We start from the raw sequence: 19,374 nt of genomic DNA, 5'->3' as shown, positions 1-19,374 counted from the left end.
TATTTGCGCCATCACCTCACTCTACCTAATCATTCCCTTATCGCCATGGCTTCAGCCGGTGGCCGAAGATGGCAGCAGTTCTTCCAAGAAATGGTGATGGTTGCAGGCACTGTGAGAAACTTCCTGTTTCAGATAAGACAGAATGTTTCTAACACTACTATAGTCTGCGTCCGCGTATTTCCTTATTCGCTACCTTCTTTCACGCCTTGATTTCGACCCAGAGAGCCAGAAGAAGGAGGAACAACGACAGAAGTCTGCTGCTATCATACGTCGATTGGAAGGCGGGAATGAATCAGATGATGAGGCTCCACGGAAAGGTGGCAAGCGTGAGAAAGGGCAACGAAAGAGAGAGCTCACCTTGAACCAATACGAACAAGCCATCGCGATGGATGTTGTTGCGCCAGAGGATATCCCAGTATCATTTGAAGACATCGGAGGACTTGATGAAATCATCGAGGAGTTGAAGGAATCGGTCATTTACCCATTGACCATGCCTCATCTTTACGCTTCCACGTCGTCTTTGTTGACCGCGCCCTCTGGGGTCCTCTTATACGGTCCGCCTGGCTGCGGAAAGACCATGCTTGCCAAAGCTTTAGCATCAGAGAGTGGAGCATGCTTCATCAACCTGCACATCTCCACGTTGACAGAGAAGTGGTACGGCGACTCTAATAAATTGGTCAATGCAGTATTCTCGCTTGCGCGCAAGTTGCAACCTGCCATCGTTTTCATTGATGAGATAGATGCTGTTCTTGGAACCCGACGAAGTGGTGAACATGAGGCAAGTGGTATGGTGAAGGCAGAGTTCATGACTCATTGGGACGGTCTTACATCGGCAAATTCGACGGGAGAGCCCCAGCGGATTGTTGTCCTAGGGGCGACCAACCGCATTCAAGACATTGATGAGGCCATTCTTCGCAGAATGCCCAAGAAGTTCCCCGTGACCCTTCCTCCGGTTGCCCAGCGCCTTCGTATTCTCAGCCTGATTCTCAAAGACACGAAAGTTGATCGCGATAATTTCGATCTGCACTATCTGGTTAAGACTATGGCCGGTATGTCTGGTAGCGATATCAAGGAAGCATGCCGAGACGCAGCGATGGTTCCCGTGCGGGAGCTTATTCGGGCAAGAAAGGCCAGCGGGATGCAAATGGATGCAGTGGATCCCAAAGAAGTCCGAGGTCTTCGTACGGAAGATTTTTTCTCTCGTGCGGGTGGGATCAAGGTCATTCCCCAGCCAGCTCCGTTGTCCACCCCAATCGGCAAAGTCTCCGAGAAGGAAGATGGAGACTGGAGTACTGCGTCTGAAGCCACATCAGAAGCTGAGACTCGACACTCTGTGATGGCTGAGCCGCCAGAGTAAATGTGAGACACTTTTGGTCGCCTTGTTGATATTTATTCTTACCTTGTCCCGCAGCGCGAAGACTTGGCGTAATCTACTGGAAATGCCGGACCCTGAATCAGTGAATGGCTATTTTGTTCTAGTAAGGCCGGCTTGTTGATAGAATTTCTACGTCATATGTACAATGGGTTCAGATACAACGATCTAATACAAATCTTGCTCTTTAATTGTGTTCGTATTGTTCTATTTGATCGAATTTTATATATGTGCGGAGAAGGTACAGTAGATTATCCTCGGGGCCGACAAAGTACCGGGTACACAGAATAGGTGGCCTTGACCGGGGAACATCATGTACCGCTACTTTGCCGAGCGGCCAAGTCACCTGCCCCAGAACAAACTTGGTGCATTTGCAGTAGCTTGAGCGTTCTAATCCCTTGTACTCTGTACTTCATCTGTACAGACAAATAGAAAACATTCCAATATCCTAATTCTTGTAGTTCTTTGTGGACCATTGTCCTGCTTTAATTACTCCGCGTTCAAAAGGGTGCGGGTCGTTATCGTCAGGCCTCCTTAGCCTCCTATCGCCTATCCTCCCTCACCACACTCTCTTGTTTCCCATACCTTTTCAAAGGTTTCGCTGTTGGAACTCTTTTATATTTTGGAGGGACACCTCAATATATGATCAAACGTATCCTGCTGTGCTCCCAGTCAAAAGGCCACGAATGCAAGTCCGGGGGTGGATGACGAATGGGTCTCTCCTAGATCAACTCTGATGGCAACTGGTGCCTTGGCGGTACACATTTCTAAGGGGGCTTTTATTTTGCATCCTTAGACCCATTTGCTGGATTCACAGGAATGAGTTCTCAAAATAGCTTTGCCAATGCTTCCCCAAGCTCGAACACGCTCAGCGCAAGCACAACTTCAACCTCTACGGTTCGATCGCGCCCTCGCCCTCGCCGCTTAGTTTCATTCATGGACGACGAAGACGACAGCAATAATGCTACAAATTACTCCTACCAGGACGATGCCCGACCATCTGCCTCGGGATTGTCAACGACCCTTGCGCCCTCCGAGGGTGGAATGACTCGATCCCGGGGAGCGACCCCCTCGCCATTGTCATCCCGTGGAGCGTCACCACTTCCGACGAGGCACCCATCACGCGCGACCGAATCGATTAATCGTGACAATCGCAGTGGGCCAACATCGTTTGCCTGGAGTGGGCCATCAAAGGCCTCATCGTCGGGAGGTGCAGCGGACTTTCTGGACTCCTCGTGGTCCTCTCTCCAAAGCCTGGCATCTTCAGTACTAGGGAGTGATGCTGGACGAGTCACTCCAAGTAACGCGACAAAGACACACACGCGAAGGAAGCCATCTCGGTCTGACGTATATATTAAGAGTGCTCCCAGGTCGACGTGGGGTCCGTCGGCACCGGCCACTCCGCAGTTCGGAACTGGGACAAAGGAGGAGCGACAGGCTCTAGTACAGGCCAAAAAGAGAGAAGCCTTGCTCCTCGCTGATAGTGATCCGATCGCAAGCCGTACGCTCCCTCACAAAAGACGCGACTCCGGCGACATTTCATATCAAGCGTCCGAGCCGGAGCACGATGAAGACGCTCTGGCCTATATCCACAAAGTGCAACCCGCAGACACTATCACCGGCGTGACGATCAAATATGGCTGTCAGGCTGCCGTTTTTCGAAAGGCGAATGGTTTCTGGCCCAACGACAACATTCAGAGCAGAAACACTGTTCTTCTACCCGTCGATGCATGCTCTGTGAAAGGTCGGCCTGTTCCCAAGAAGCCTGTAGATCTTTTGAGCAACAACGATGAAGACCCTAGCGATAGCTCGATAGCCCCCACGGCTGCCTCTACCGATGACACTTTAACTGAACAGGATACGTCTGCAACCGCGTCTGGGGCGGATAGCAACCATGCTTGGAAGCATGAATCGTGGGTTCACATGGATGGGTTCCCCGGACCAGTGGAAATTGGCCGTGTTCCTCGAAGAGCATTGGGATTCTTTCCGCGTACGCGTCGAAAATCTGTATCTTATTCAGATGCAGAACCTCCCGACTTATACCGAGAAACAGTCACTCCTCCATCGCCTACCCGTTCGCCAGCTCCACCTTCTTCATCCTTTGGCATACTGCCACGAACTCGACCAAATGGCGATCATCCCAAACCCAAAACTACACACCCCAGCCGTTTTCAGCATCGCCGCCAGCGCAGTAGTATCCAGCTGTCTGGCACGGGGGTGGGAACACTTGACCCCACCTCGACTGGCCCAGGGCCTGCGTTAGATGGGTTCACCCGATTCTTCGCGCAGCATATACCGAATCTCGCACTTCCACAACCTCCGGACAATGGCCGGACAGCTTCTTTGACTCTGCATCCAGTATCACATCCAATGCATCGACTGGCCTCGAGAACATTGGCGGGGCTTTTGAAGGTTGGGTTCGAAAGGTAGCGACGCGCGCCAAGGCCGGTATCAATGAGCTGCAGCAAGGACCATCTACGCAGCAGGGTAGCAGCAGGGGTCGTAATATGTGGCGGATGGATGACCTAATTGAGCTTGATGATGGGATGGTGGATAGCCGGAATTCCCCCAGCCCGTTAAAGGGTGCATCGCGGAGGTCCGAGTTACAGGGTACCTCATCCTCATCCTCATCTAACAGATACAACAGCCCTTCGGTGGTAGCAGCGAGCAGGTCTCGTGCGACTGGATTTGGTTCGGGCTCCAGTTCTTCTGCCTATGGCGAGCGGGTCAAGGATGATTAACGTGTTTGGATTTTCAAGCGTACATAATAAGAGTCTCCGCGTGTGTGTATTCTTCGGAGTTCAAGATTTTTGCATTTCTTTTCTTCATCCAACTTTCTTTCCCCTGAGCGGCTTGGTGGTTTTGTTTCCACTTTAGCGTTGCCATTTCCAACCCCAGGTCACACCATTTGGGCATTGGAGCGTCGCATGCATGAGGAGTTTTTGGATATGACAGGGTCAATCTCGGATGCTATCTCGCCATTCGCATACAGCTCATTGACCCGATGAAATATTCGGCCAACGCCTCAAATGGCCAGGCTGTTGCGTGACGGATTTGTGCTGCTTTGGGCTGAACAGTACCATTTCCCCTTTTCATCCCTTCTATTCGTCATGTTCGATGTACAATATCCTCAACGCTCTTATTGCTACTGCGGCGCCTTTTCCCCATGTTACACCGGGACTTCAGCCTGATGCTCTATATAGAACAACATTTTCCAAATAGACTACTCGCTCTGCTGTGATATGCGTCGAGCTTCTTTTCGTCTTATATTGCTGTATTAAAGGAATCTTCAGACTACTCCTATAGGGGTATAGCTCAGTGCTGACACTGAGAAGATCAAACGCTCTCCACTCTTGGCCCGGATGTTCACTTTATTTTCCCACCTATGAGCGCCCAGGAGCCAAAGATCACAGCTCATCCCCAATGATAGCCGGGTTGTTTATAGTGGGGTTACTTAAATTGTCATTCAATTTCCCGGGAAAGGGGATGTTTAATTCTCCATGGTTTGGATTTGAGGATCTACTTTGTAGGCAAATTGGCAGCTAATGAACTATATAAGAAGACCTTGGCCGTTTTGACTCTTGCCCGTCCAGTTAGAGTTCCCCTCGAACTTCGAACATGTGGTCGGTCACAAGAACTTCGATACTCCTTTCAACCTTGTTCCTCTTCATTTCCGGAGCAACAGCCAACCCTCTCTCATCAAAACCAACAGGGACCAAAGCGAAACCCGCAACAGCAACCCTATCAACAAGCAACAAGACCCCAAAGACTATCTTTGTGGGCCGCTCTCTTCCAGAGTTCAACCAGGATCTCTTCCTGGGCATCAAGTATGCCGATGAGCCAATCCGCTTCACACCAGCAGAGCTCAAGAGCGCCTATGCATCCAAAGATAGTAATTCCGGACCTTATAATCAATCCCTAGGAGGACTCGGCACTACTTCCAAGTCGGTGTACTACAACGCTACAGAGTACGGCTACGACTGTCCTGGCTATGGATCTGATACCACCAGCATGGTTAACAAGGGTCTTATCACTTTGAATGAAGACTGTTTGAACTTGAATATAATCCGACCTAATACCGACGGGAGTCATGGATTGCTTCCAGTTATGATCTGGATTTTCGGTGGTGGGTGGTCACAGGGCGCTACTGCGGATCCGAGGTATGTTGGTCGAGAAATGTAGAGCTAGGTATGAATATTCATGCCCAGCAAGGATGCTGGATGGTTATGGTTAACCTTGTGCTATACCGTCTGCAGGTATAATATGAGTTATATCGTTGAACAGAGCGTATTGAACGGCAAGCCAGTCCTGGGTGTTTCTATCAACTACCGTCTGGCGGCATTCGGATTCCTTGACTCGGAGGAAGTTAGGGTAATGTCACTATATACAGCAGCGTCTCCTCGATACTAACTTGGATTCCAGGCCGAAGGAAACACCAATCTAGCACTGCGTGACCAGCGCACGGCTATGCGCTGGGTGAAGAAGAATATCAAAGCATTCGGTGGTGATCCAAGCAAGATTACTATCTGGGGCGAGTCCGCGTGAGTCGCAGGAAATAAAATTTTCGGTATACCAGATGCTTATTCTCGGATAAACAGTGGTGCATATAGTGTCGGGGCCCACCTGGTGACCAACAATGGCGATAATGAGGGTCTTTTTAGAGCTGGTTAGCCCACTCCTACCATTTGTCTCTTACACCAGACTAAGCTCGACTAGCAATCCTGGATTCTGGAAGTGCCGTGGGGCCCCCATACAACGGAACAGAATGGCACCAGCCAATGTACAACCGAATCGTCGAGAGAACCGGGTAAGTCAATGTTGAACAAGTTTCTATCAACGGAAGCTGATATACTAACTCAGATGCACCAATTCAACGAACACCCTACAATGTCTCCGCGAGCTGCCCTACGAAGCCTTGTACAGCAATGCAAACGAGGGTCTAGAATGGTTTGCTACTATCGATGGCTCATTCATACCGCAGTATCCGCAAATCAGCTACAAAGAAGGCAAATTGGCCCGAGTGCCTATTTTATTAGGGACAAATACCGACGAGGGCACCAGTTTCGGGACGACAGGCACAAACACCGATGAGGATTGTATCAATGAATTGACTAGTAAGTGCTGTGCATAACATGTTTACGGCCACATATCATGACATCGTGCTAAGCGAGTACCGCAGCATCCAAGCGCTGGGTCCTCAACAGTTCCCAGGCTACCGAGCTGCTATCCTATTACCCCAATATCCCCGCCATCGGCTGCCCCTATGGCTGGGGCAACACCACCTGGCCCACACTGGGACTCATGTATAAGCGCTATGCATCAATTGCCGGGGATATAACCATGGCAGCGCCACGACGCATGTTAGCACAACGGATGGCAACCTTTAGCGACAATGTGTATACGTACAGATGGGACGTGGCGGCGTTGAACAGCTCAACAACGATCGGGGTGCAACATTTTGCAGAGGTAATTATAACCCACCTGGTCTTGGAAACTACCTAAGCCTCTAATCTGGAAGATGGACTGACGCTTGTATCCGGCTACACAGATCCCCTTCGTCTTTGCAAATCCAGTACAGACAATCACACCGCTAGGATCCGACCCCGCGCGCTTGGAACTGGGACAGATGGCAGCGCGGATGTGGACGTCATTCGTGGCAGACCTAGATCCCAATGGACATGGTGGTTAGTAGAACATGCGTGCGGCTTGATTGTATTGCCTGGAAGCTGACTGCGTCATAGTGTCTGATGTTGCTAAATGGCCCAAGTATTCGTCCGGCGCGGCGAATTTTGTTTTCCGCTTACCCCAAAATGAGAGTTATATCGAGGCCGACACGTACCGTGTCGACGGGATGGATTATATCAATAGTATCGCACGGTGATATGGAGGTGGAGGCAAGCTAAGCTATGAGAATCTACAGTGTGTGTATGAACACGGGAAACGAATGCAGGCATGTACTAGTCCATTTGACTGTCTTCGTCGGGTAACGAGTCAAATCAATGGGCAGCAACGAGATCAAGCTTTCATTTGTTATCCGAGTAGCCTGTCAACCGTATGACACGACTATGAATGATTTAAGTTCTTTTTTTTTTCTCGTTTGTTATTTCCATATCTTGTATCTGCTGGAAATTCCTGAATAGCGATTGATTTAAGCGCTCTTTGTGCCAATCTTAAGGAGCTCGACCTCGCTGTCAACAGTTAGTTTACTCCTTTATAGTTGGGTAGCATGGAGTGAGAAAGGAAAATGAAAGGTGAACTACTCACAAGACAAGCTGAGAGTTGGCAGGGATCAGGCCGGGGAAGCCACTAAAATGATTTGGTATTAGCACAAATCTCACAGAGAGGCCAAAGATGCAAGTTGGAGTTGCGAGGCATTTGAAGTATCGGATAGGCCACAGATTATTGATCAGAATTGGCCTTGGTTGGTACGTACCGGTCGCCATAGCCGAAGTCACTGTCGAGAGCCGAATATTAGCAGTGTGTTCAGTAGATCAGCGCAAAAGCGCAAAGGAAAGTTCAAAACGGCAACTCACGGGCTGATGGTCAGGATGGCCTTCTCGCCGAGGGACATCTGGGGAACACCCTCGTCCCAGCCTATTTATCACGTTAGCGAGCTGAAAGAAGTTATTTGTCTCACAGAAGACTCAATCCGGATATATGGAGACGCACCGCGGATAAGACGACCGACCCCGATGGGGGTGGCAAGGGGACCACGGCCGGGCTTGTGGGAGCTGTCAAATCTATTCAAGGACATATTAGCACGCGTCAGTTACCTCGAGGTGGCGTGGTGATTTGGCTTACACGTTGCCCATGAAGTGGTTGTCGGCCTTATCGGCGTCGTACAAGCAGCCGGTGTAGTGAATGGCAACGTGCTCGCCCTTCTTAGGGTAGTCAACACCGTTGCCCTCGACCAGAGTCTTCTTTTCAACGCCCATTGTGAAAGTAATAAAGAGATGTGTCTAGGATGGATATGCGAGATGTGAAGAGAAAGAAGGAAAAAGGAAGACGGGGGAAGCTCGGGAGGGGCAGATTATCCACTTTTTTTCCTTGGGCGGGACACGACGTAATGAATCTCAAGTGTCTCGCAATGAGATTGCTGTATTTGGGTTATTTTACTGGCTATCGTTCTTATTATAGCCTGTGTACCATCCACTCAACTATTTCTGGTGAGTTACAGGGGTAGAATATTCCTAGAAATCCTTTGAAGCTGGGATGTGTTCGTAATAGGGTTGTTTAACCCGCTTATGAACAGTTGAAAACAGCCGGGAATACCTGGAAATAGCATGAAAGTAACACCGGGACATAGTCGACGATATACAAGGATATGATCTGCGTAAGACGGGGAAACTCGTGGGTTTCGTGAATGCCACATGGGTGAAATGGTTGGAATCTCCTACAATGCGATGATGTACAATACGATCAGACCAATCAGCCCTTTCCCTCGGACTACCCATATACAGAGAAAGGAATCATCCTATTTGCTCCCCGCGGAGGGGTAATGGCGGGGGAAGCATCCCCGCGATCGTAACCCCGGAACTGTTCTCTGACATTGACCTATGTTGTAGATATGATAGTGGAGGTCTCAGAGAATACTGTACAAGGCAAAATCTCATGAATATACATATAGATCGTAGAATCATGACCAAAATGCCATCTTCCTCACGTCCTCTACTGAAATCTCCACAATCTGTGTCTTGGGGAACCGAGCATCGGGCACAGGAGATGACACCGAAGCTTCCAATTGTAGATAATGCAGCATTGAGATACCAGCGAGATCCAAAAAATCAAGCATTGGGCGGAAGTTCAAAGCAACCTGGTCGACGCCGTGGCTGTCATCAGACAAACAGAAGCGACCCTTACGCGCCACGAATTCCTGCGATTATCAAATTAGTCGAAAGATATATAACAGAAGACTGCGTACTTACCTTGCAAATCTCCGCTTTGGGATACGGTTCAGTCATTCCCTTGCGCAACGCAGCCGAATTGAGCTCCAGCATACCGCCGTATGAAGCAATAAAGTCCAAGTTCCGTAAAATCTTACTCCAGACACCAGGCCAGGTAGTAAAGCTGCGTTCCATGTCATCGCTCTTCAGACGAATCAAATCAAAATGCCCCACAACGAGTGGTTTGAGCTGCTTCAACATATCCAGCTGTGCATCGAAGTAGTCCTCGAATAGTCGCTCATCTGTTCCACCGGCTGTCTCTCGAGCCTGCTCGTACATAGGTCGGTCATAGTCAATTGGTACCGTGTGCATGTGGTGAACTGAGCCAACGAAGAATTCGAAGGGGAACCGTGAAAGTGAGCGTTCGATCAAATCTTTAGAGGCGGGTCGGATCCAGTCAATCTCGAAGCCGATGATGATCTTGATCTGGGATGCGTATTTCTCGCGGAGAAACACTGCTTCCTTCCAATAAGCGGCTTCATTTGCTGCATGGCTTTCTTCTGTATCGCCAGATTCGAACTGGATGATTGGTTAATTCGGGATTCTGTGGTGGATGTGTTCCTTACGCACTTCCTCGGGATAGAAATCTTCTTTATGGCGGGGCATATGTTCGGTCAGACAGAAGACTTGCATCTTCTTGCTGATGGCAGTTCGAATCACATCTTCTAATGAGTTTTGGGCATGGCCAGGGCAGAATTGGCCCGAATGGCTATGATGCGAGAATGGCATGTCTCGTGGGAATGTCACTGCGGCTCCTGGTTAGCACAATATCCAAAGTGAAGGACGGGCGGTTAGAGGGGCAGGAATAGGCTTGGCCGTTTTGAACAGTAAATGCAGATTTCATACTCACGTTTGGTTTTTAGGATGTTCTACTGAAGAATATGGAACACGCTACGTGGGGGAGAGATCTGGAGTTGATAGACGATAAGGATTTCTGTGCCGTTTTATAGCGCAGCGTGACAAGTAGCACCTCTATAAATGGCTGCATATATCCATGGATACAATGATCAATATTTCAATACACGATTTTTTATTGGCCCTTAGATCTGTATTTGCACTGGTATTTATTTCTATAATATACCCAATGAAGGTGTTGCTTCCAGCCATCTCCACCGTCTACCCAGGTATCGCTTGACCACAAGCGGTGAAATACATTCATATCGGACACCAATGGTGAGGTTCCAGAGTGAAGCGCACTGGGGTTCGAGTTTCGGATGTACCTCAACTGGTACGACCCAATTGCAAGCATTGAGCCAATTTGACCGGATGGCAAACCACATCAAACCCTTAACTCACTCCAAAACCACTCTATCTAGAAGAGAACCAGTACCCCAATAGCACCCTAGTACCCCAGTAGTTGCACACTGGGACAATCACAACATGCGTACCAGGCAACTGACTGCTTGCCGTCCGGTGCCGGGCGAGCCGCAGCCTTAAGAGACCGAGTGAACCAGCCACAACAGTTGCAATGAGAGTCAACCAATAAAGCGGAGTCCAATAAACCCAGCAATTCATCCAGCAGCCAAAACAGTAGCGACAACATACTCCCCATCATGCGAGATCGATAACTTCGCGACCCTCCCGTCACCCGCATCCCCATCCAGCCCATTCCCAAGATAAACAATCTCAGGCCTCCGACTCACACCCTTCCCAAACCTCCCCCATCCTCCTGAACCCGGACCATGACATCCTTCCAGCCAATCGAAGCTGCACCAGACGGTGCCGCTTTCCGCGCCGCTTCCTTCGCTGCGAAGCGTCCCGCCAGCCAGCGTGTTATATCTGCCGGCACGGGTGGAGGCTGTTGGTGGTATGCGGCGCGTGCTTTAAGGATTTCGCTGAAGCGGCAGTGGTAGTCGTGTTGTTCTTGATCGCAGAGGATACGGCGCGTGAATCGTGGGAGATAATTAGGTCGGGCGAGGAGACGGGCTATGCGTGGGATGTGGACGATGTCTGTACCGATGTTGAGGGGAAATGGGAAAGGGAGGGGTTTCATTTTGGGTTCTCGGGTTATTGGTAGGGGTGTTTCGGGAGTTGTAGTGAGGGTCAAGTGGTTAGGTTGGGGGGAGGCGGTTCGAGACCTCGGGATATCCGAAGACCTTTTTGAAGTTGATTTGGGCAGCACTCGAACTGCTTAACTCATTGGAAGATCATTCCAAGGTTGATCGTGTGTGGATGTCGCGTGTCACCATTGTTTCAGAGTATGCTTGTTCTATGCTGGTTACAATCTATCTAGGTAGTTACATCTTCTCGTTTTGCTTTACGGTCCCTCGTCGCTAATGCGCTCCTACTGGCCGGACAAGCAAGCTGATCGGAGCTGTATATAGACATGCTCATGCCAGGATAAAAGTCCACAGATGGCTCTTGTCAGGCACCGACTCCGAACAACCCGGTGCGATTTTGCGTTCGAAGCAATCGTACCATCCTTTCTTCTGCCGCGATTGATCTTGCTCAATAGGAGGGAAAAGAACAGACCCAAAGAACAAGTGTCAAGAGGATAATTTTCTATGCAGCGTACAAGCCTCCTATGTACAGACCAATCAACCTCATCCGCCGACATCCCAAAGTCGGTCCGTGTAGCTTCTCGAAAAAGAACCGTGGTCACAAAAAAACGCTGCGGAAGGGTCGATACACGTCGTTGCGCGCTAGAAGTGACAGGAGAGCCGAGGCAGTTTGTTTGAATTCGGAATCCTAGCTGCTCATGTTCGACTGCTCCATCAATATAAACCGTATCGAGGGGTGGTTTAGTGGCCAGCGGCAGGCTTCTTCTCGCCGCCATCAACCTCCTTCATGAAGTTCCTGTGAGATACCAAGTCAGCGAGACGCTCGGGGCTGATATCGAGATCCGATTCATGGTCGGCGGTTCTCGGTTTTCCGTGACATACTGGACGAAGTTCTCCTCATCCTTGGAGGAGGCGTTGATGGGAGGACCCTGAGCGGTCTTGGGCTTCTCACCACCGGACATGGCGAGCCAGGAGCCGGCGAACATGCTGCCGAGGGTGGCCATGGCGAGCTAATGAGGGGGTAAAGGGAGCATGGTCAGCTTTCATGTTTCACAAGTACCCGAACGAAGCGCGAGGAGAAAGGGATAGCGAGCGCGCAGCGGCCTTTTCGGGGTAGTGTAAACTTACAACGTGGGAGCCGACCTTCTTGCCGGCGATCTGGTAGTAGACAACCATTTTGTAGGGTTGGAATTGAGGTACAGCGGGAGGTTCAATTGGCAGCGATGTGGACGGAATCCTCAGGCTTGGACCAAACGACGAGGTCGGCACGGATACCGCCTTTCCTGATTTGGTTAGACAAATCACATGACTTCGGAAATGTGGATGATTAGGTAAGGACACTCGGGGCACCCGGCTACATCCGATATCATGTGATCTCCCCGGGACGAAACGTCACGGGGGGGGCACCGGCATATGAAGATCAATCACAACACGAGAAGACGAAAAAGTTTAGAAACCGAGGGGGGCCAGACTCAAGCAAGCTAAAGCTCCGGTTGAAAGCGTCGACAATGAGCAATAAATGTTGAGTTCGGCCTCGAAGCATCATCCCGTATATTATTTCTACTATGGTCCTTTTCGCTTCCGTTGCTGTAACCATTTCTCAAGACTGAAATTTCCTTCCCGTAGTTCTTCGGATTCCCCATTCCATACAAAAACCTTACCCCTAACACGCTCTTCTTCGCCACCGTTTTCGCTAGGGAACTTGATCATACAGGCCTTAATGCGATACTTGCTAGTCTCATACGCACTTAACCGATCGAGTTGCTCCTGTGACTGAACCTCGTATGCTAGGCCCTCAACTGGTTGAAGAGGTGGTCCAACGAGTAAGGCAGGATATGGCCCCCAAAGCTTGATATGGTATCCTACCACCTTGGCTGGTCGCATAACAGGGGGTTCTGGAAGTCGTAGAATCGATGCAAGTGTTGGTGGGTCCATTAGGGTTCCATAGAAGAAACAGTATTGTTTTTGAAATGGCTCAGGTGTATAAGAGTCCGAGGGGTTGACTGGACACTGGCTTGAGGTATGGCCCTCCGAAGCATCATCTTGCTCGGCAAAAAATTGCATAAATTTGCGGTGCATAAGCGACGGCCGGTTCGTGGTCATGACGGCGGTGAGCAAGCTTTATTGTAAGTCAGTTAAATGCATGATTCGGAGCTGATTTGCAGCCTTACCTTGTATCAAATGCGTAAAGGTAGGTGTATGAATCAAAGTCTGTTCCACGTGTGTAGATGAAGTTAACTACCTAGGTATGATGCCACAGGCCGAGTTCATCAAGGTCATGTAACGGTGTTCCCATCGAAGTACAGTCCACGGGTGAACTCCGCATTAAGATTAGTCTTCGGCACGACCCATTTTGGGTCGTAGGTCTCGATGGCTCGGGTGCTGTGTTTTTTACTATGGTAGTACCATAATAAATAGCACTAGTATTAAAAATTGGATGCCAAGAGAGACAAATCCTAATTCGGATTAACCCCTGTAGTTGCAGGGAAACCGCTGTAATAGTAGGGAGTAGGGTCTTCCTACTAACGGTACCTCGGAGGGAACTATCCCACAGCTAATAATGCTGCATCTCCCGGCTATGGCTGTGTCTTCGGCTATGGTGCGCGGCTAATATGAGAGTCTTAAAATAAGAACTCCTTTCCTCCCTTGCATAGCTTTCCTCATTCTTCTCTTTTACTTTTTTTCATATTAACTATATACCCCTTTCGAGTTGATTCCCCTGTATTTGGCAGGCAAATAAGCGTTGCTTTGTTCGAAACGACTACATAACTTATCACTGACCATACCATACCCCATTTACAATGGTCTGGGGCGGTCGTCAACAGGATGAACCCCAGTCTCCCCACAGGAGTTGTTGGATAAGCCTGTAGTTCGAGAGAAGCTCCCCGCAAAATTGCAACAGTTGGTTGATCGCGATGACGAGTTCTACGATGACCTCTATTCCCAATAGTATGTGAAATTCTAATTCGTCTATATTATTATTATTTCTTATCCCAAGCAAATTGATGTTGCTGTCGCGTGCTCTGAAAGATGGAGGGAAGAGAGAGAGAGAGCCTGAAAAAGAAGGCCGTCGAACGGTACTTCCCGACTTGGGTCGATGACATACTACCCCGCAAGCTCGAGCAAATCATCGCAACGCCAAAAGCAAGCATAGACGAAAAATAAACTAACGATGGGCACCTCGATTGACGGCAGCTCGGTGAACTCCACAGACACAGGGTTCCGCTATGCCGCGTACGCCAACCGCATCCGCACAATCCTCCTGTCCGCCCATCGCTATGTCGCCTACACTTCAGACATCGGCGAGTCCTTCCGCCCGATTGCACACCCATGGCTCGTGCGCTCTGCCTACACTATCTCCTGGACATACCTGCTAGGCGATGTTGGCCACGAAGGCTACAAGGCCTATCTCCGGAACTGGAAGGCACTGGCTCCCACGGGCGAGGCATACAAGGATGCTAGCCAGCCTTCGCAGGACCAGATTATCAAGGGCATGGCGACGGGCAACATGACGATTGGTAAATCGGCTGTGTCCAAGGATGAGCTTCCGAACTGGACGACTCCGGAGATCCCGCTTGCAGAGGATTACCGCATGGTCATGGCCAAGCGCGCGGTATTCCAGAGTATCGCGAGTATGGGATTGCCAGCATTCACAATCCACAGTGTAGTCCGCTACTCTGGGCAGATGGTGAAGGGGGTCAAGGTTGCCTTCATTCGGACCTGGACGCCGATCGGGGTATGTACCGTTTCCCTTCCGGTCGAAAACGCAAGTTCGTGAATATTATGCTGACGACGGTTTACTGTAGCTTGGTCTCGCTGTTGTCCCCTTCCTTCCCTATATCTTCGATCACCCGGTCGACGAGGCTGTTGAATGGGCTTTCCGAACCGGTCTTCGTGCTTACGGCGGCGAAGCAGCCGTCCGCCCACTGCCAGGCAAGAGGCTTCCTCCTCGGGAAGAAGAGGAAGTCCGTGCTGCGGCGGCAGCAAATCTCTCCTGGGACGAGTACAAGGCTGAGCGAGAACGAGCGCGTGAGCTCCGTCGTCAGTCAAGTGAGAAGGCCGGTAGTGGTGGAATCGCATCACTGGCAGGCTGGTTTGGAAAGTCTGAATCGGAGTCGGAAAAAAAAAGAAGGAATGAGGTAAATACATCAGCTTCTATTCATTGTTTTGACTGAAGTGCTTCCTTTCCTCTGCTTCTGTCTCTTGCGTACGGGCGCATCTCCCCTACCACTTGTTGTACACATCATCTCCTACTCTGGTCTCCTATTTCTACTGATATCCACTGGGTTTGCTTATGCACTTATACCCAACCCTTTTGAACAAATACACACTATTATCGTTCCTCCTTTTTTATGTTATATTGCCATGCTGCTCATCTACGTTGAAGTGAACCTTTCCAATTTCTATTGTCATAGATGTGGTTAGTGAAGCTTGTCTTGATGCTATATCCCATTTACGGCTCAAATAGGTCAAGACCATATCCGGTGACTCTCACAAAGAGCTGACGTCTTCGTAGACTTCACCTATCGAACCATATATAACAGCCAAAAATAATAGGCCCAAGCACCAGCTCAGCAACAGAGAGAAATTAGGGACTAAATCTTGAACTACACTCAATAGCCTGCCCATTCCCATCATCTGGACCCATGGTTCCAAATGAAGGAACGTTGCCCGGGTAGACCCACCTTACTAGTTTCTTTCTGATCTTAATTTTACATCACTTATTATTGTCCTGGACTTTGTATTCTTCTTTTCAGTAGCATACACTATTAGCACAAGCAGAAGAAACGGAATATCCAAACGGTCATGCGTCATTTGGCACATCGAAGCCCTCCACCCGAACCGACTTGGTCTGATACTGCACAATCAAGCGAGCCAGCTTCAAGCGATCATCTCTACCAAGCGTCCGAACACTCTGACAGGGGTTCCTCACAATTAACCCATCGTAATCATGCTGGAATTCTACCTCTGCCTCCCATTCATATGTTGGGCTTCGCTCCCTGAAGTAATACGGCCGGCCATGCCTCATAACGACCTCGTATGATTTGCGAAATTCTTGAGATCTTCCGGTCTTAATCTCCCCATTTGACAGTACCACCACACTTGCATGCCATGGCATGTCACCAAACAGTTCACCCTGCCGCAGCAGGGGAACAGATATCTTGTTTCGCCCTAATGAAGGGTGAATAGAGAGACGGATGTATTTTCCGAGTGTAGCGTTAATTACGGCTTCATACGCCTGATGAAATAGTGAGCCAGGGAGTCAGATTTTTAAAACAACCAAATCAGCAACTATATATGACATTGAAACTTACAATGAGCCGGTTGATCATAGTCTTCGCCATCTTCGACACCTCAGCCGCATAGAGCGCCGGGTCGGCCGCGACAAGAGGATCAAATCCTTTGGCCCATCTTAGATCCTCTGAGATGCGACCAAAATAGCTCTCGTATGTTGTCTTGGTATCTGGATTTGTCTCCAATTCATGGTCAATGTCAAATCTCGGATCTAAGTATGTGGGTGACATGAGTTTCTCCCTGCAGGTGGGAACCAGACGCAAGTAATCTGCCTTCGACATTTTCTCGCCATCACCTAAGCCCAGTAAATTTATCAGCCGGATAAACTGGATGGGAGAAAAATGCTTCTCGTGGGCGATTTTGCGCAGTTCAATGCCATAGTCGTAATATTCGTCGTCGGGAACGCCGACCAAGTCTACACCGTCAGTCAGTCTTCCCATTCTTGATAATTGTATCACCGCTCGGTTGATACAAGAAATGACATACCATTATATACTGGTCCATCACAAATGAGGATAAGTCGCGCGCCATAAGGGTAGACTTTCGAGATATCCTCGCAGAGGTGATTCAACTTCGCCAGGCCGATTTCTTCTCCTAGATCAGCTCCATCTCCTAGCACTTTGTTCTGGTTCGGGCTCTTCCATGGAAATGCAGGTAAGACCATGGTGATTGGCTGGTTCGCGGTGATATTGATCTTCAGCTTCTCAGGCACGGATTCGAAGACCCTTCCGACGTCTTTCTGATGGCCATCTTTGCTCGAGTGCAAGCAAAACCGCTTTAGCACCTCGACAACTTTCTGGGAAACTTCATCTGGGGCATATTCAAATTCCATTGTTAGTAGAATGCAGAGGAACTCGTGGATGTGTGCAGCAAAATGAGACCGTGGATGATCAGATGTTATTATTATCCCTCCGTGTCAAGATCAACATCCGATTGCAGTGACATGTACGGATAGTTTACGGTATTTCATTAAGTTACCTGCACAACATATAGGTATTGTTACCTGCAGCAGTACCTGTAATAGGTAAGAAACTCGAGCATATCTGTAAGATTTCTGCAGGGAGAGGGTACATTAACTCCACAATGTACGTAGCCACATTTTAGATCTCAACTCTCATATACTGCCCGCCTCCCACTTTATTACCCGAATCCTGGGAGATATTTCTTTTTTGCTCTTTTGGGCTGAAACAGTATGGGGCAGCCAAATATGTCGCAGAGCAATGAGGCCGGGGCATGCTTGACTACCAACGGTGTGTCTTACACAACGTCGGCCGCTGCCCATACTACTCCTACCGAAGAATCCCCGCTATTTATTCGCCCAGATCCCGGTCAACAAGACGAAGATCGCAAGGCCGAGAATAATGAAATTCCTGACGGAGGTCTCTTAGCCTGGACTCAAGTGCTGACTGGACACCTGGTCGTGTTCAATGTCTGGGGCTATATTACATCGTAAGGGAGCCAGCCCTGTCACATCCAAGGTCAATATCAACTGTTGACTCAATATAGATACGGCTTTTTTCAGGAATACTACGTCAGAACACTCGATGTCAGCCCAGCGAATGCATCGTGGATCGGAGCGGTGCAGATGTTCCTCGTCCATTTCCTGGCCACTTTCTCGGGGCGAGCGATGGATGCGGGTTACCTGAGACAATGTATCACCGTTGGGTGTTTCTTTCAAGTCTCTGGAGCATTGGCAACCTCATTTGGCACGAAGTTATGGCATTTTTGGCTAGCGCAAGGCATCGTCAGTGGAATTGGCCACGGGCTCGTCTTTAGCCCCATGATCTCGCTGTATGCGACATACTTCAACTCCAAGCGAGTGATGGCTGTCTCGCTGGCTTCTTGTGGGGCAGCGACTGGAGGAATGATTTTCCCAGTGGTCGCGTACCAATGTTTCAACAACATTGGCTTCGGGTGGACTGTCCGGATCATGGCGGCCATCATCCTGTTCAACAGCGTTATAATTGTCAAGTTTACCAGATCTCGGATTATACCTCGGAGCCCTCCTCCCTGGGTTGATTTCAGTGCATTCCGTGAACGCCCTTACCTCCTTTTTTCGATCGGCTCATTCCTGATCTTCGAGGGTATCTACTTTGCATACATCTATGTAAGTTTTGTTTGGTTTCGCATTGGTTGATGGCATAACAACTAACGGCATCTACAGCTTCGACAATATGCTCAGGTCCATACGAATTTCACTGCATCGGATTCGCTTCTCCTTTTGATCCTGATGAATGGGGTTGGTGTTCCGTCTCGCATTGCATCTGCATTTGTTGCAGACCGGTGGCTGGGTGCGGTAAGGACTTGCATTGCAGTCTCCATCCCTTGCGGAATCGCCATTCTAGGGTGGATTGGTGTACACACCCACGTTGGCATGTTCATTTGGGCCACGGTCTACGGGCTACTGGTAAATTGTGCACAGAGTCAATTGCCCGCTGCCAATGCGTACTTTGGATCCAAAGACCCGGAAAAGTCCGGCACACGTGTTGGGATGATCACCACGATCAATAGCATTCCACTACTGACTGGACCGTACATAGCAGGACAGCTGATCGCGTTACGGGGAGGTGATTACCTGTACGCGCAATTGTTCGGGGGTATTTGCATTTTGACTGGAGCGTTGTTTGTAGTCGGGTCTCACATTTCGGAGGCTTGAAAAAAATACCGTACATGCATGATTATATTTGAATAGAGCGTTATGCAGTGTATCTACTTGTCTCACCTCGATGGTGACGAGTATCAAGCACTGTTAGGTATTACCTTT

General features: G+C 49.4%; 11 protein-coding genes across 11 annotated transcripts; 5 read left to right on the top strand and 6 right to left on the bottom strand.

Annotated features, from left to right (window-relative positions):
* Positions 1-45: 45 nt before the first annotated feature.
* On the top strand, positions 46-1,357 carry N7489_009353 (protein-degrading AAA family ATPase MSP1; the record flags this gene model as incomplete). Its single annotated transcript, XM_056715103.1, has 2 exons — positions 46-111; positions 164-1,357. 2 exons carry the CDS (start codon positions 46-48, stop codon positions 1,355-1,357), a joined length of 1,260 nt encoding a protein of 419 aa, XP_056562725.1.
* Positions 1,358-2,191: 834 nt separating this feature from the next.
* On the top strand, positions 2,192-4,113 carry N7489_009352 (putative LysM domain protein; the record flags this gene model as incomplete). The annotated part of the gene is made up of 2 exons (XM_056715102.1): positions 2,192-3,630; positions 3,732-4,113. 2 exons carry the CDS (start codon positions 2,192-2,194, stop codon positions 4,111-4,113), a joined length of 1,821 nt encoding a protein of 606 aa, XP_056562724.1.
* Positions 4,114-4,990: 877 nt separating this feature from the next.
* On the top strand, positions 4,991-7,253 carry N7489_009351 (putative triacylglycerol lipase (LipA); the record flags this gene model as incomplete). The annotated part of the gene is made up of 9 exons (XM_056715101.1): positions 4,991-5,532; positions 5,629-5,743; positions 5,795-5,913; positions 5,971-6,038; positions 6,089-6,179; positions 6,233-6,486; positions 6,552-6,838; positions 6,921-7,056; positions 7,114-7,253. The coding sequence occupies 9 exons, from the start codon at positions 4,991-4,993 to the stop codon at positions 7,251-7,253; spliced, it is 1,752 nt and encodes a 583-aa protein (XP_056562723.1).
* A 267-nt stretch (positions 7,254-7,520) lies between these two features.
* Positions 7,521-8,307, bottom strand: N7489_009350 (FKBP-type peptidyl-prolyl cis-trans isomerase; the record flags this gene model as incomplete). The annotated part of the gene is made up of 6 exons (XM_056715100.1): positions 7,521-7,560; positions 7,637-7,678; positions 7,806-7,826; positions 7,906-7,966; positions 8,042-8,112; positions 8,174-8,307. The coding sequence occupies 6 exons, from the start codon at positions 8,305-8,307 to the stop codon at positions 7,521-7,523; spliced, it is 369 nt and encodes a 122-aa protein (XP_056562722.1).
* A 701-nt stretch (positions 8,308-9,008) lies between these two features.
* On the bottom strand, positions 9,009-10,044 carry N7489_009349 (histidinol-phosphatase; the record flags this gene model as incomplete). The annotated part of the gene is made up of 3 exons (XM_056715099.1): positions 9,009-9,245; positions 9,298-9,834; positions 9,886-10,044. 3 exons carry the CDS (start codon positions 10,042-10,044, stop codon positions 9,009-9,011), a joined length of 933 nt encoding a protein of 310 aa, XP_056562721.1.
* Positions 10,045-10,954: 910 nt separating this feature from the next.
* On the bottom strand, positions 10,955-11,308 carry N7489_009348 (uncharacterized protein; the record flags this gene model as incomplete). Its single annotated transcript, XM_056715098.1, has 1 exon — positions 10,955-11,308. The coding sequence occupies one exon, from the start codon at positions 11,306-11,308 to the stop codon at positions 10,955-10,957; it is 354 nt and encodes a 117-aa protein (XP_056562720.1).
* A 748-nt stretch (positions 11,309-12,056) lies between these two features.
* N7489_009347 (ATP19 family protein) lies at positions 12,057-12,491 on the bottom strand (the record flags this gene model as incomplete). The annotated part of the gene is made up of 3 exons (XM_056715097.1): positions 12,057-12,111; positions 12,198-12,325; positions 12,444-12,491. 3 exons carry the CDS (start codon positions 12,489-12,491, stop codon positions 12,057-12,059), a joined length of 231 nt encoding a protein of 76 aa, XP_056562719.1.
* Positions 12,492-12,878: 387 nt separating this feature from the next.
* On the bottom strand, positions 12,879-13,418 carry N7489_009346 (gamma-glutamylcyclotransferase family protein; the record flags this gene model as incomplete). The annotated part of the gene is made up of 1 exon (XM_056715096.1): positions 12,879-13,418. The coding sequence occupies one exon, from the start codon at positions 13,416-13,418 to the stop codon at positions 12,879-12,881; it is 540 nt and encodes a 179-aa protein (XP_056562718.1).
* Positions 13,419-14,116: 698 nt separating this feature from the next.
* N7489_009345 (uncharacterized protein) lies at positions 14,117-15,454 on the top strand (the record flags this gene model as incomplete). Its single annotated transcript, XM_056715095.1, is given in 4 exon segments — positions 14,117-14,168; positions 14,186-14,264; positions 14,511-15,051; positions 15,122-15,454. Coding segments are annotated over 4 exon segments (1,005 nt in total), but the record flags the coding sequence as incomplete, so codon positions are not given.
* A 665-nt stretch (positions 15,455-16,119) lies between these two features.
* Positions 16,120-17,442, bottom strand: N7489_009344 (isocyanide synthase family protein; the record flags this gene model as incomplete). The annotated part of the gene is made up of 3 exons (XM_056715094.1): positions 16,120-16,554; positions 16,631-17,025; positions 17,097-17,442. 3 exons carry the CDS (start codon positions 17,440-17,442, stop codon positions 16,120-16,122), a joined length of 1,176 nt encoding a protein of 391 aa, XP_056562716.1.
* Positions 17,443-17,817: 375 nt separating this feature from the next.
* On the top strand, positions 17,818-19,266 carry N7489_009343 (uncharacterized protein; the record flags this gene model as incomplete). Its single annotated transcript, XM_056715093.1, has 3 exons — positions 17,818-18,059; positions 18,117-18,717; positions 18,775-19,266. The coding sequence occupies 3 exons, from the start codon at positions 17,818-17,820 to the stop codon at positions 19,264-19,266; spliced, it is 1,335 nt and encodes a 444-aa protein (XP_056562715.1).
* Positions 19,267-19,374: the final 108 nt, after the last annotated feature.

Source organism: Penicillium chrysogenum (assembly GCF_028827035.1).
Source record: "Penicillium chrysogenum strain IBT 35668 chromosome Unknown utg000005l_segment0_segment0, whole genome shotgun sequence".
Classification (NCBI taxonomy): Eukaryota; Fungi; Ascomycota; class Eurotiomycetes; order Eurotiales; family Aspergillaceae; genus Penicillium; species Penicillium chrysogenum.
This window is presented reverse-complemented; position numbering and strand designations above follow the sequence as displayed.